Genomic DNA, 16,395 nt, shown 5'->3' with positions numbered 1-16,395 from the left:
CTCCCAAGTAACTAGGATTACAGGCGCATGCCATTACACCTGCTAATTTTTTTTTTTTTTTCTAGAGATGGGGTCTCACTATGTTGCCAAGGCTGGTCTTGAACATCTAGGCTCAAGCAATCCTCCTGCCTTGGCCTCCCAAAGTGCTGGGATTACAGGTGTGAGCCACTGCACCTGTCTGAGATTAGCATTTGATTTGGTGAACTGAGTAAAGCAGGTGCCTCCACCCCCCAATGTGGGTGGGCATCCTCATTTCTGTGGAGGGCCTGAATAGAATAAAAAGGCGAAGGAAGGTTGAATTTGTTCTCTGTCCAACTGCTTGAGTTGGGACATTGATCTTCTCCTGCTCTCAATGCTCCCGGTGCCACTGAATTTTGCTGTTTCCAGATTCCAGACAGCAGATTGTGGGACTTAGATTCCATAATCATGTGAGCCAACACTCTACATAGTAGTCCTCCCTTATCTTCAGGGGCTACATTCCAAGACCCCCAGTGGATGTCTGAAACCAGATAGTAGCAAACCCTATATATACTATGTTTTTTTCCTATATATACAGACTTATGATAAAGTTTAATTTATAAACTAGGCAGAGTTAAGATATTAATAATAAAAAAGCAATTGTAACCACATATTGTAATAAAAGTTATGTGAATGTTGTCTCAGAATATCTTACTATACTGTACTGTGAATAACTGAAATTGCAGAAAGTGAAACAGCAGATAAGGGGGGGATTACTGTACTAACTTTCTTTATATATCTGTATCCCACATGGACCACTATGTTAGGACTTTGTAATCTTTGCTCCTGTTTAACTGGAGCAAGAAACACCTTAGCAACGCTGTGACATCTCAAGCTGTTTCTCACAGCCAGGGGAGGAACACCAGGGAAGGGTCCCATTGCATTGGCTCTGTCTGTTCAGGTAACGTCATATACCATTCTTTACCCAAGGGGCATGTCATCAGGGAACACATTCCATACGTCAGGGTTTTTAGTTCATCCAGTACTGGTCCAGCTTTTAATCTCAATGGACCTCTCCTGGGAGATACCTTCCTCCAAGGTCATTAGTAACCACCACAGAATCCTACCCTTGAAGAGCTGATTGCTAACCCCCAGCTCCACCTCAGGACTCTGGTTCACAGTGAATCTACTCTGAAGATTCTCAGGAACTTAATCAGGAGTTCAGCCTTCACTGCAATGCAAGTCTCCTCCTAGGTGACTCTAAATCTTCAAAACAACTTTGAAATACCATCCTGGATGATATCCTCTATCCCTAGGTCTCCATTTTCAGGAATATAGCTCTTAAGGACCTTGGCTTGGCAAGTTTTGTTCCTGCAATCAGTGACCCACAATCCCAGTCCTTAAAGATGGCTGACCAGCTATCCTGTCCCAAGAGGGCATTTCTCACCCCTGGGGTGAGTTTGGTTCTGATTCCTTGGTTTGTTTCCATAATACCCAGTTACTGCTGCAATTATCAAGCAGACAAGGGCAGCTGATCAGGTAACATACACTCCAGGCCTTCTGGAGCCTAATTTATTTGTGGTGACTCATGGTTACAGAAATAGGAGCCAGTGTGTGGAAACTCCAATGCCCACCACCTTCTGGGGCAGACAAAAAGATTTAGTAGGGTCCAGATGTCATACTCCAAGTGTTGAGCTGTGGGAATTATAATTTGCATTCCTAGGAAGCAGTAGCTCCTTCTCTGGTATGATTAGGTGCTGGGATCCCATAATAATACCACATGACAGAACACTGGCCTCCAGCTCCACTGTGCCATCTTAGAGAAGCACCTTCTCTGGCATGATCAGTGCTGGGGCTCAAGCCTTATAGATGTAGCTGTATGATGTGACAGAACTGTGGCCTGATTAGCCACTTAAGAATTCTACCTGGCTCGAATGCCTTAAGCATTGGGTTGTAGCCAATTATGACAGTACTCTGCAGAAAGCCAACTCCCTTGAGAGGCCAGTCCTCAGGGAATTAGTCTTGGACAAGTTAGAACTTCCCTCTCAAGTGCTTATCGCAGCAGTAATAAAAGAACTAGAGCTACACACAACTATATACATACATCTTAAAAACATAATCTTGAGTGGAGTAAACAGGCACAAAATAACATATCTGTTATGGTATGTTTATTTAAAGTTCAAAAACTGGCAGAACTCTATTTGTTTTGGAATACATATGAACGTGATAAAAGTATAGAGAAAAGCAAGAAAGTGATTTCAAGAAAAGTCTGGACAGTAGTTACCTCCTGGGGTGGATGCTGTAATGAGAAAGGGAACGCGGCAGTGTTCCATTTTTTGATTTGGTGGATACATGTGTGTTTATGATTGTTCTTTAAATAGTACAAATGGTTTTGGTCCATTTCTCTTAATTTATATTTAAAATAAGGGTGTTAAGAAGAGAGAATACACCTGAATTATATAGTGGTAAAGAGGCATCCTTTCTGCAACTTACTCTCAAATGGTTCAGGAAGAACCATTATTCATTATTTTATATAAAGAGTTAGAAAAGAATGGAAGGGAAGAAGGCAGGGAAGAAAGGCAGGCATACTCCAGGTAGAATATTTTCATCTCCTTTTATTGAAGGAAATAGAAATTTGTGCTACAGAGGCAGTGATACCTCAGAGCATGACAAGGTAGTCAATGGGGCTGACATGACAAGCCACAATGCTGGCCAGGGGTCCTACCACAGTGAGAGGACCAAAACCACAAAGATAGCAGGAGGTAGCAAACATACCCAACACCCAGTGTAAGCATTTCCATTGGCAGAGAGCTTGGCCATGCATCTTAAAAACAGGGTCTCCTCACAGCCAGCAGGGTATCATGTCAAGCCACCAAATCCATCCCAAACTAACATGTAGTCTCTAATTTGCAGACCCTTTCCTTTGACCCTAAAATTGAGGCCATCAGAAGATCTGAGTTAATCTTTCAGCTCCTTATCTCAGATGGAAAAAGAGTTCTCGAAACATCACACAAGCGTAGCTGGACAGGTGCTGATGCCCAGCCTTGCTCTAAAAGTAGCTTCATTTTTTTTCCTGACTTCTCATGCTGCTTTCACTCAGCACGTGCCCTAGGAAACCTCTCAATGTTATAAACAAGGACAGAATGGGGGCAGCAGCCTAGGGGATGCAGGGAATCAAAAGCTGCTACATAGCCAAGACCATTTCACAAGAAATAGCATGGGGAACACTATTGGGTCAAGGTCCTCCCAAACACCTGCTAGAAGCACACACAAAGAAAAATGTGGTAGTTCTCCCATGTCAGGATCAGCTGCATCAAAGTCACAGTCCAGGAAGCTGAGTCTCTTCATGTCCTTGGCAGATTATCAAACCCCATGGCATTCCCAAGCTGTTCCAGTTTTCAAGTACAATGAGGTGTTCGGGCAGTTCAGCTTCAGAAAAACAGGCATTAAAGAAATCTCAACTGATTATAAATTGATAATGTTATCAAACTGTAAATTTGTATAGTCAAGACTGATTGTGGGGGGTGGGTATTGGGGGTGGCGGTGATTTTGCTATGTAGAAATAGAAGTCCAAGTGTTCATTCACATAAACCTTTGATCACAAACCACCCTTTTATCCACAAGTTGGAAGGAAATTCCTTATTCAGAAATGGCCATCATCTGATTAGTCATCCAGTTGCAGTTCTCTTTTAATGCTGGACATATGGTTTCCCAGGATCATAGTCTTCAGAGTGCTTGATCAGGAAATGGGAGAAGCAAGGCAAGGAGAAAAGGGCATCAGGGGTTGGAATTTCTGAAATGAGCATTTATTTCATGGAAGGCTTGGCACAATGAGGCTGGTATGAGAATGGTTTTAGTGATTGTTCTTGGTTGCCTCCTTTGCTGCAGCGATCAGTGGTGTGAGGCTGGAGAGGGGCTTGGCAATCTTTAGGAACTGATGCTAGAAAGGAGACAAATAGCAAAAGATACATGATTATTTACCATTTTTCCTCAGCAAACATTTCAAAACATGAAAGCATCCATGTTTGTATAAAAATGCTGCTTGGAGAGCTTCAGATCATCCCCAAATTGAAGGACATCTATAAAAGATAACAAATCACTTTTGAAAACTGTTTGGCAGCATATACCTACAGATAAACATACACCTACCTTACATCCCAGCAACTCCAATCCTAGGTATATGGGATAATTACAAGAGAAATGAGTTTGTATATCCAACAAAAGACACATGCCAGAATGTCCATAAAAGATTTATTTATAATAGTCAATAACTGCAAAGAGGCCAGGTGCAGTGGCTCACGCCTGTAATCCTAGCACTGCAGGAGGCCGAGGCAGGAGGATTGCTTGAGCTCAGGAGTTTGAGACCAGTCTGAGCAAGAGTGAGACCCTGTCTCTACTAAAAATAGAAACATCAGCTGGGCGTCATGGTGTGTGCCTATAGTCCCAGCTACTCGGGAGGCTGAAGCAGGAGGATTGCTTGAGCCCAGGAGTTTGAGGTTGCTGGGAGCTGATGATGCCATGTTACTCTACTCAGGACAATGGAATGAGATTCTGTCTTTCAAAAAAAGAAAACTAAAAAATAACTGGAAAGAACCCAAATGTCCAAGAGAATGGAAAAATGAATAGTTATAGTCATATAATACTATATAGAAAAATACACAGCAATAAAAATGAATACGTAACTGCTACAGTGGTAACAGGATGATTCCCACAGACATGTTAAGTGAAAGAAGCCAGACACAAGCGAGTTCATATTGTATAATTGTATATTGCAATACTGCACTTTAGGAGCATTGACTTAGGAATTTGTTCTCTATCCTTGCATCCAGTTAGGCCAATCAATCCAGTAAGGATTTCAATAGCTTGATCCTTTCCCAAATTACTTTCACTGGGCTGTACTTTGGGCATTTAACTCTTAAAGAGAATCATTTAGAAGAAAACACCATATGAAAACTGAAAACTGCATCTACACTTTCAGTAAAACTGTTATGGAAAACAATTCCTTATGTAACTCAAAAATGTTTTGTTGGTTTTGTTTTTTTTTTTTTTTTTTTTTTTTTTTTACATTTAGTAGTGAAAAAGCTTTGGTCTTAAGGATGTGGGATGTTTTTTCCATTGGATAAGAAATATAGGATCTAATACATTTCCTTTTCTGCCCTGGCTATCAGGAAACTGAGAACCAAATTTGATGTCTAAGCATCACTATTTAACTGAGATGATAAGAATAGCTGATTCTTCTCCCATATTTGTAATTCCCTTGATTAATCATATTGTGATCACATGTGTATACACACACACACACACACACACACACACACACAGATTCACATACAAGAATATTCTTTGCTGAAAGTTGCTTCAACTTCTGTTGGGACAGAGATAAGGTATAAAGAGGTACTGAGAATAAGAACTTACTATAACTATAAAAGGAATAAAAGATCCTGGCTAACTCATGAAGATATGAAGTGTAACAAATCATCCTATATATTTCTGCCCATAATTGTGTTCTCACGGGAGAAACAGATGTGAAACCTTCACTATTTGAGATTCTGAAAGTCATGGTTTTAAATATTTACAATATATACCAACAAGTTAAAGAACTAATTTTCTCAGATCACGTTTCCACAACTCCTCTGTGAGTTGAGAAAGTAGCAATGATCCAACACCCAACTGGGAGGCCTCAGTTTCCTTCTCTGTATAATGAGCAAACTAGACTAGATGAGCCCTAAGGACCTTCCAGTTCTGATACTTTTTAAGCCTGTAAGAGCAGAGGCCAAGGCATACACATCTGAGAGCCAAACAGACATAGGTTGAAATCCTGGATCTACCACTTATCAGCTATCACACTTCAAGCCTCAGTTTCCTCACCTGTAAAAATGAGAAGAAGAGAAGCTATAACACACAGGGTTGTGAAGAATAGATTAAAAAAAAAAATAAAGTGTTTAGTGCCTAAAATGTGGTGAAGATTGGATATAATGTATTTATTAGCAGTTATCTTACTACATCAGGAAAAAAACTCTAGAGGGCACTAGCCTTTCAATAACTACAATTTGGTACCTAATTAAGAATGATTGTCTTCACTAATCACAGGCTTAGCATAGAATTTACACATTTCCCAATGCCTAGGGTTTCCAGAACACAACTCATATGAAAGGCAAAAGGGATGCTATATTGTTCTGCCTGTAAAAGGGGGATTTTTAGTCCCAAAGGATCCTAGAGACTAATGGGTTACATTTGGCAGAACCCAGATCCTATATCTAATAGGCCAGTTCTCTATAATCAGTAACCTTAATTACAAAGAGATTCTAAATATGTTCCAGAGGGTGACATTCCAATGTGGGTAAATATTTTAAGTAATGCCATTCAATTCAATAAATATCTTCTGAATACCTATTCTAAGTAAGGTCGTAGGTACAACAGAAGATGCAGAGATTAATAAAATAAAGGTTAAACCCAGTGGGAAAGACAGAGATGTTCATAACTAACTTTAACACAGGGCAGTGTGCTGGGTCCTGCCCTGCCCTGTTCTGTCATGGTAGCCTGCTGAAGGCAGTTTTTGCAAACATATAAAATAATTACACAGTAATTTCAGGATTAGGCAGGTGGGAGTATACAAGTCTTGGTATACCCTTAACTCCACGTTTCCCCACAACCGGGCAGAATCTTATTCCCAACAAGTAGCATAACACTGTTACCATCTGAGAAGACTTCCAATGAAGAAACTGTGAAGACTCCAAAAGCTGCACTCACCAACTACCCTCTAACTTATGTTTCTTTGCTAAAAACATATCCTTTGAGCTAATCCTAGTAACATATACCTTGTATTATATAAGATTTATGCATCAGAGAACTGCTTTTCACCAAGACTCAAACAAACTCTGCCAGACTATTTCAGGCAGAACAAAGGAAGTGCTAAGGAAAGACACAGGCAAAGTTTAATTGGTGTTTAGAAAGATTTTAAGCTGACCCTAGCAGAATGTGTAGAGCTTTAATAGCCTGAGGAAAAGGCTAAGAGAATAATATTATCAAAGGCCCAGGGATGAAAGTTAGGGAACCAGGAATATAGAGTGAGTGTGGGAAGCTGTAGGAGAAAAGCCTAGTTCTATATGTACCAGTACCTCACAGACAAAAATGAAGTGAAAAAAGCTTGGTTTATTGATTCCTCAAATTAGGTGCTTCCCTGTATAGGGACAGTTACCTGCAGCAGCTCTTTAGCTGAACCTCTCTTCTCCACATCCATCTCAAGACAGCGGTTCAGGAAGTCCCGGAAGATAGCTGACAGCTTCTCTGGATTCTGAAGCTCTGGGGTCCCATTAGTGGCAATGAGGTACAAGGCCTGGCAATACAAATGGGGAAACACAATGAGCTCCAACTGGGGTTCTCTCTTGTTCCCCAGTCATACCCTCCAGAAATAAGATCAGCTGCTTTGTGCTGTGGGATGCAAAGAGGCAGCTGTCTATGTATACTGGAAAGAATATGACCTAAGGATTAGTTTTAACATTACAATGTTAAATGCAAGCCACTAAACTTCCAACTTCCTCATCTATAAAATAGGGATGATTATAACGCCTATCTCACCTGAACATGTAAAAATAAAATAAGATAGTGTATTTGGAAAGCACTTTGTAAACTTATGAAGGGTGTTACAGAACTAAGGGGCTATTACTGTTCTTGATTATAAATCTAAAGGATTTATTATTCGTTTAGCCTGATGAGTTAAACCTCTGCCCAGCTGCTTAAAGAAATTATTCTTGGTGCCTTCACCTCAGTCATATAAGAACTAATCTCTTCCAGCACGAGAGGAATATGCAGGAGAGGAATATAAAAAGATGTGTTTAATTAAGCAGCAAACTGTTTCACTGTTGCCTCTCTAATCCCTTAACATGAAGCATCTCCTGGGAAAGGTAAATAAAAACATAGTAACACTAACTCTTTACAAGCGCTCAGCACTTTAATTCACAAAACACTTACTTAAGTACTGTCTAATTATATGACCACAATAACTCTGGGTAATAGGGCAAGAATTATCATCCCCATTTCACTGATAAGGTCCACAAATATAAAGAGATATGCCTAGGATCACATTGTTCATATAAGCACATGTCCTCTGACTCTAATCCCAGTCTTATTTCTATCACATGCCACCAACCATCACCTTCAAATCTCCGCATGGCCATTCTAAGACAGGGAAGAATGTGTTATGTGGAGTCAGAGGGCAAAGCTGGGACCAAAGGGTAGAAACTACAGAAGGTAGTTTCATATTGGTACAATGGAGCATTTTCCAATAATCAGAGATATCCAAGGGTCACATGAGTATGTACTTAAGGGTAGATGACCACCTACGAGCAACAGTGCACCGGGAATTCCTGCACTAGATGGGAGGTTGGAGTAAATAAGAAAAACAGTACAACCAGAGTAACTTTCACATTTGCCCACAACCAAAATTACCAACCTACTTGCATCTATGCTGATATATTCTGCGTTCCCTCTTCTGTTACAATGGATAAATTGTCCATGCTCTAATTTAATGCTCTTTATTTCAGTGTTTGACACACCCCTCTCAACTACTTAAGGACATCACTCCTGTAGTTGTCACTTCCCTCTTGTTACATGACCATTTTCCTACTCTCCACTAGATCATTCCGTTAGCATACAAACATTTTTTTTAAAAATGCTCCCTTGACTTCCTGTCAAGATATTGTTCCATTTTTATTACCCTTCACAGCAGAATTCCTTTAAGAGAGAAAAAGCAACTGTTTATACATGCCATCTCAATTTCCTCTTTTCTTACTCTCATGAATTTATTCTAATTAGGCTTTCATTCTCAGCACTCTATTGATGACTATTGTAAAGGTCATTCATAACCTCCACATTCCAAATCCAATGTTCATGTCTCAGACTCATCCTACTCAACCTATCATAGTTGACATAGTAATCCATCCTCCTTCCTGAAGCACTGTTTTCTTGGCCTCCATGACATACTGCTCTCAGTTCTCAGACTAGGAGGGCCACTCCTTGGTCTAATTTGCTGGGTTCCTCCAACCTGTGAATAGTGGCATAACCCAGAGCTCAGTACTCAAATCTCTTTTTTAACTACACTCACTCCCTAGGTGAGTGATCTCATTTACTTCTGATTTTAAACCAACTATATTCTATCTACCAATAGATACATATTTATAGTCCTGACCTTTCACCCTTGAACTCCAGACTCATGTGCCCAACTCTACTTAACAGCTCCATTTGGATGTCTAACAAACATTTCAAATTAACACATTCAAAATGAAATCTTTATTACCCCACTTAACCATGTTCTTCACCATTTCAATAAATGGCAACTGAATTTTTTCAGCAGTTCAGGCCTAAAACCTTGTACTCATTGTTGAGACCTCTTTCCCTAATATCCAATTCATCTTGTCAGCTACTTCTTGAAGACCTGTCCTGAGTCCAACCACTATTCACTTCCACTCCTACCAATATAGTCCAAGACACTGCTCTTATCTGAACTACTACAACAGTCTCTCACAGACTATTTCCCATAAAAGCAGCCAGAATGATCCATTTAAAACATAGATCATATCACTCCTCAGCTCAAAACTCTCTAAGGACTTCCCAACTCTGCAGAATAAAAGCCAGCTTCTCACAAGGGCCTACAAAGTATTACCTGGTAATTCTCTGACTTTGTCTACTACTCTCCACCTTTCTCACACACCTGTCTCACACACAGGGACACTGGCCTTCTTGGTTTTCTCCAGGATACAACAAGCATGTTCTCAAATCAATACACTTGATACTTCAAAAACTCTTGCCTGAGATTAAACTCATGGCTTACTCCTTTTACTTCCTTCATGTTTCTGCTGAAATAACTTATGAGTTTTATTTACTCTAAATAAAACAGCACACTTCTTCCTCCATTATTCTCTTAACTCCCTTACTCTGCTTTTTTTTTTTTACAGCACTTACCATCTGTTACTACATATTAATTTGTGTTATTATCATTAGAACATTTTCTTGCACTTCATGGGTACTCAAATAATTGGTAAATAAATGAATGAAAGGATTTTTAACACCCCTTTTCTTTAAGCATTTATACTTTAAGTTCAACAGTGACCTGGATAGCCAGAAAAGAGATAATCAGGTTGAAAGTCACAGAGAACAACCTCAGTCCCATTTCCTGGGACTAGAGACAACGGCACAAATAACTTGAAATAGGACTGGTAACACTCACTCTCAGAGGGTTTTCATTGAGGTATGGAGGTTCCCCTTCAATCATTTCGATGGCCATGATGCCTAGGGACCAGATGTCAACCTTGGGCCCATAGGCCTTTCGCGTCACAACCTCTGGTGCCATCCAGTATGGCGTTCCTACCATGGTGCTCCGTTTGCTCTGCTCTGGGGTTATCTGTGCACAGAATCCAAAATCAGCTAGAAAAAGAAAAGAAGAAAAAGAACATACATTTAGGATATATACTTACTCCAGGAAGTGTTGACTGTGTGCCTACCCTGAGGTGTCAAGCTCTGCCTGGCTCTCAGCTTTGCAATCCCTTGTCTCTCCAAAGCAGGAGTCACTTGACTGGCACCTGCATGTCTAGCTCCTAGTCTATTCCCTATTCAATCCTGAAGAGAAGCAGGAAGAATATAAGAGACATCATCTCTGGCCTCCTACCTCTTCTCAAACCAGAAGGACTAGGCATTAAAGTCCAAGCTGCCCTTTTTTTTTTTTTTTTTTTTTTTTTTTTGGACAGAGTCTCACTTTGTTGCCCAGGCTAGAGTGAGTGCCGTGGCATCAGCTTAGCTCACAGCAACCTCAGACTCCTCGGCTTAAGCGATCCTACTGCCTCAGCCTCCCTAGTAGCTGGGACTACAGGCATGCGCCACTATGCCCGGCTAATTTTTCTATATATATTTTTAGTTGTCCGTATAATTTCTTTCTATTTTTAGTAGAGACGAGGTCTCGCTCTTGCTCAGGCTGGTCTCGAACTCCTGACCTTGAGCGATCCACCCGCCTCGGCCTCCCAGAGTGCTAGGATTACAGGCGTGAGCCACCGCGCCCGGCCCAAGCTGCCCATTTTGATCTTGATTTCTTACCCATTTCTACTTTGTTCTTGAAAATCATTCTTATATCCCAGAATTTAGCAACTAGGTCCTTGCCTTATTACCTGGGCATGAGTCTCTGACTTAAACCCACATCACTTATGACTAGGCATGGCCCTGCTTTTATCAGTTCCTACCCTGTGCCCCAGGCCAGGGGCTGCTAACAGTCTTTCCACCTGTGACACAGCCTGTTTCTCTGCACTACTGGTATTTACAACATTCAACAAAATGTTCTGCCTGGCTGAGTGCGGTGGCTCACACCTGTAATCCTAGCACTCTGGGACGCCGAGGCAGGCGGATTGTTTGAGCTCAGGAGTTCGAGACCAGCCTAAGCAAGAGCGAGACCCCGTCTCTACTAAAAAAATAGAAAGCAATTAGCTGGACAACTAAAAATATATAGAAAAAATTAGCCGGGCATGGTGGTGCATGCCTGTAGTCCCAGCTACTCGGGAGGCTGAGGCAGGAGGATCACTTGAGCCCAGGAGTTGAGGTTGCTGTGAGCTAGGCTGATGCCATGGCATTCTAGCCCGGGCAACAGAGTGAGACTCTGTCTCAAAAAAAAAAAAAAAAAAAAAAAAAAAAAGTTCTGCCTGCAGTTGTTTTTGCATTATATTGTAATTATGAATTTATTTAAATTAGAATGCCTTTGATAGCAAGGACTATGTCTTCTTAAACATCTTTGTATCCCCAGAGGAGCCAGTATATAATAGACATTCAATAAAAGTTTATATATGAATAATTGAATGAAAGAAATTGCACAAAACTCTTCATTCTGATTATACATTACATGTCTTTTGTACTAGATTGAGAACTCCTTGAAGATAGTAAAATGTACACTCAGTGCCCATCATAGGACCTAACACAGAGTAAGCATTCGGCAAAGGTTTTGTTTTTTGCTGAATGTATAAATGAATGAAAAAATGAAATGATACTCTATGATTAATACTGGGGAATATAAAGAGCCCACATATTCCATGAAATAACAATGACACTTTGGTGAGTGTCATAGTTACTATTACATGATTACCATCTCACAGGAGACAGGGCCTCACAGGGAGAAAAGTATTATGACTCCGAAGACTCCTACTTACTTAGCTTGACAGAGCCATCCATTCCCAACAGAATATTGTCACTCTTGATGTCTCTGTGAATGACCTGGTTCGAATGGAGAAACTCCAGAGCCTGTAGACACTATTGAAGTGGTGTGGGCAGAGGGAGAAAGAAAGGACATATTACACAGAACACTTAATAGAAAATAAACTAATTCAACCTCTTCATTTTAGATAAAGGAAATAAGGCTCCAATGATAAAAGGACTTGCCCCAAATCAGTGGGAGAGCCAGGTCTAGAACCAAGTCTTTCATCTCCTACCTAAACATTCTTTTAACACTCTATACCGCCTTTCACCTTATAATAGTTTTTTTAAGTAAAGAAGTTCCCCCCATGTATTTTGGTGTTTTGTTTTTTTTTTAAACATTAGATCCTTGACAAAGAACCCGAGGCCCAGAAAGAATTACTGAAAAAGAATGGAAAAGATTTTAGAATGACAGAACTGGAGGAAAACAAGTAAGAGTCATGTTTGGGAAAGCAGACATATGGAAGTGAAATTAGAAGCAGTGAGTTAGCAGGATAATCTTATTTTGGTGAGGGGATAGTTTGTACTATTTTGGGTATACTGAATTTGATATACCTACGGAACATCTGAAGACAATGTCTAGTAGGCAACTGAACTTAAGAATCTTAAGTTTCATACAGACATAAAGAGCCGGTTTTTTTAAAGTTATATGAATGATTGAAACTGGCAAAGGATATAGCAGAAAGAGAAGAACCTTAGAAAACACGAATACTTACCAGGTAGAATTCGTATCAAAGAGATGGAATGGTACAATTAAAATGCCTGATTCTGCCACTACCTGACTACATCATTCTGGACAAATCACTTACTCTTTCTGGTATATTGTTTTCTCATCTGTAAAACATGGGGACCAGATGAGATAATCTTGGCATTTGTACTAAATGAATAGTAAGTTCATTAACCAAAAGCTAAATTTTTAGAAGTTTCTACCAATGAATACACACTGAAGATGTAAACCAATAGGAAAATACTATTTAAATTGTCCTAACTTAATACTTTAATTTCATTTTTTTTTCTTTTTTTCTTTTTTCTTTTTTTTGAGACAGAGTCTTGCTCTGTCGCCCGGGCTAGAGTGCTGTGGCATCTGCCTAGCTCACAGCAACCTCAAACTCCTGAGCTCAAGCGATCCTCTTGCCTCAGCCTCTTAAGTAGCTGGGACTACAGGCATGTGCCACCATGCCCGGCTAATTTTTTCTATATATATTTTTTGGCTGTCCAAATCATTTCTTTCTATTTTTAGTAGAGATGGCGTCTCGCTCTTGCTCAGGCTGGTCTCGAACTCCTGACCTAGAGCGATCCTCCTGCCTTGGCCTCCCAGAGTGCTAGGATTACAGGCGTGAGCCACTGCGCCCGGCCAACACTTTAATTTCTAACAACATACCAATGGCTAAACGAAGAACAAATCAATATCCAGAATTGACTTTTCCCTGAAAATGTAAGAGCTGCTCTTCTTACAAGGCTAGAAACCCAGGTCCCTGGATATCAAAAAATTATCAAAAAGAATGATCTCAAGAAATTGGAATCCTCATATACTGCTGACAGGAATGTAAAATGGTACTTTACAAAACAGTTTGGCAGTTCCTCAAAATGTTAAGTATAGAGTTGCCATATATTCACCAATTCTACTTGTAGGGGTATATACCCTAGAGAATAACAACATATATCCACATGAAAACTAAATATGAATATCCATAGCAAAATTTTTTGTAACAGCCAAAAAATGAAAACAACCCAAATGTCCATGAACTAATGAATAAATAAAATGAAATATTACTTGGCAATGAAAACAAACGAGATACTAATACATGCTACAACACAGAAGAAACATCAAAACATTATACCAAGTGAAAGAAGCCAGACACAAAAAAGTACATGTTATGTGATTCCATTTATATAAAATGTCCAGGGCCAGGCATGGTGGCTCATGCCTGTAATCCTAGCACTTTGGGAGGCTGAGGAGGAAATACTGCTTGAGGTCAAGAGTTCAAGACCAGCCTGAGCAATATAGCGAGACCTTGCCTCTATAAAAAATGGAAAAATTAGCCAGGCATGGTGGTGTGAGCCTATAGTCCCAGCTACTTGGGAAACTGAGGCAGGAGGATTGCTTGAGCCCAGGAGTTTGAGGTTGCAGTGAGCTAGGATTGCACCATTGCACTCCAGCCTGGGCAACAGAGTGAGACCTTGTCTCAAAAAAAGATAAAAAACAAAAAACAAAACAAATAAATAAATACATAAAATATTCAGTACAGGCAAACTATAGAGATAGAAAACAGATTAGTGGTTGCACAGAGCTGGGAAAATCAAGGCAGGGGATACGGGGAGTGACTGTTAATGAATATGGAGTTTCTTTCTAGGGTGATAAATATGATTTAAAACTCATCATGATGATTGTTATACAACTTTATGAATATACTAAAAACAAGTGAATGATACACTTTAAATGGGTGAATTATTATATGGTATGTGAATTACATTTCAATAAAGCTATTAAAAAAAGAGGAGGAGATGATCTCTATTAGAACTGAAGAATAGTGACACCACCTATGTATGCAACATTTAAGCTTTTTTGCAAGTGCTTTTTGAGCCATATAGCATCCCTAAGGCATATACAATGTGAATGTTGCAATGTCCATTTACGGATAGATAATTTGAGGCAAAATGATTTCCCCAAGTACACATATGCACATATTCTCAACCAGTGAGAGTTGCTTCCTAAGGGAGGGAGGGTTGGTGTGAAAAAAATCTTAGGTATTACAATGGTTTGTTGCCCTCCAAAGGACCACAGTAGGTAAACAGATATGCAATATATCTGAGGTATTAAAATTTTCTGGGGAGAGTTTGACTAGGAAAAGATGTCTAGAGAGGCTCCTTAGAGGGGAGATAATGAAAAAAAGGTTGAGAAACACTGCATTAGTAGTAGAGAAAAGAAAAAAAGTCAGAACTCTTAAAAATCCCAGCCAGGTATTAATTCCATTAACCTACTTATGTGCATTCCAGATCTCAAAGTTGTTAATGTGAATTTATTTTCTAGGGCAATATTCATTTCACATTATCTTGTTTTTCTTAACATTGATTAAATATACAACTACACAATTTCATCAGTTTGTGTCCAGATCTTCACTATCATATCCCAGCCACACTGTTATTACTCACCTCACAAAATTCTGAACCTCATCTAATCTTCTACTCTTTCCCTAATTTCCTAACTTTTCCATTATTGGGCCATCAGAAAGTTCCAGTCACTCATCAACAAAACACCCAATATTCTCAACATCTCTGAATATTCCCTTCATCTTCTTGCTCTAATGGAAATGTGAAAACGTGGCTATTCCAGGCCTTCTGGAGGGCTTTTCTTTTCTCTTACATTAAGCATATTATAGGTTCTAGAGTGCCATTTAACAGCAATGAGGAAAAAGAAGAATATCTATTTGAGCTTTGCTTGATAATTTTTTTTTTGCCTGAAGTGTTTTACCCTAGATTTTTACTGGCTTGCTTTTTTTTTTTTTAAATAACATTTAGCAATTTACTCAAATCTATGGCAAAATCTTCCCTGACTATCCTATCTTCCTGTCACTACTTTCTTGCCATGCTTTATTTCCTTCACAGCATATAAATAAAGCAGGAAAGCAGTATGAAAATATGACTAAAATATATGCTCATATAAAAGAGATAAAGGAAAGTACTATAATGTGCTCATAAACAGTTATCTTTAAAGACTGAAATTATGAGTGACTTTTTAATATATAATTTCTAGTACTTTCTAATTTTAAAGAACAAATCATGGTGATAGAAATTATAAAACACAGGTATAATATGGGAATGATGTGATTATCAGCACTCATTTCTCCCACTTCCACAGAGCTCAGGCTGAGCTCTCCCTGGGTGTGGAACTTCAGGATGTAGGGACATGGAGGCTGCTTCCTGCTCAAGGCTGCTTGGCCCTCGCTCTTACCTCACGGCACACAGCTGCAATCTGGCCTTCATCCATGCAGGTTTCTGTCACCACGTCTGTCAAGGAGCCTCCAGCCAAGTATTCCATAACAACCCACAGCTCATCTCCCACAAGGTAACTGCAGGAGTACAGATAAAGGGCAAGAAGGAACAATTAGAGTACACAGAGCCTAAGCACTGGGTTTCAAAGGCTAAGCATGTACACAGAGTGAAACTGCATCTCAACAGCTCTGGAAGACTCTAAGGTTCTTTACTTTAGGG

At 39.7% G+C, this 16,395-nt stretch overlaps 1 protein-coding gene across 11 annotated transcripts in view; it reads right to left on the bottom strand.

The window, feature by feature from the left end:
- Window positions 1-2,555: 2,555 nt before the first annotated feature.
- The window catches only part of PAK1 (p21 (RAC1) activated kinase 1), a 109,552-nt gene continuing 95,712 nt past the window's right edge, over window positions 2,556-16,395 (bottom strand). For 8 of the 11 annotated variants that reach the window (XM_069469207.1, XM_069469205.1, XM_069469206.1 and 5 more), the window contains 5 exons: window positions 16,136-16,253; window positions 12,141-12,240; window positions 10,184-10,380; window positions 7,157-7,294; window positions 2,556-3,898 (listed from right to left, as the gene is read on the bottom strand). In XM_069469207.1, coding sequence (XP_069325308.1) covers window positions 3,812-3,898; window positions 7,157-7,294; window positions 10,184-10,380; window positions 12,141-12,240; window positions 16,136-16,253 — 640 coding nt within the window. In that variant the 3' untranslated portion in view covers window positions 2,556-3,811. The remainder of the gene's footprint in view (window positions 3,899-7,156; window positions 7,295-10,183; window positions 10,381-12,140; window positions 12,241-16,135; window positions 16,254-16,395) is intronic. The other 3 variants (XM_069469211.1, XM_069469212.1, XM_069469210.1) reach the window with 2 other exon arrangements.

This window comes from Eulemur rufifrons, chromosome 6, assembly GCF_041146395.1.
Source record: "Eulemur rufifrons isolate Redbay chromosome 6, OSU_ERuf_1, whole genome shotgun sequence".
In the NCBI taxonomy this organism is placed as follows: Eukaryota; Metazoa; Chordata; class Mammalia; order Primates; family Lemuridae; genus Eulemur; species Eulemur rufifrons.
Note: the sequence above shows the minus strand (reverse complement) of the source record. Positions and strands in the feature narration are given on the sequence as shown.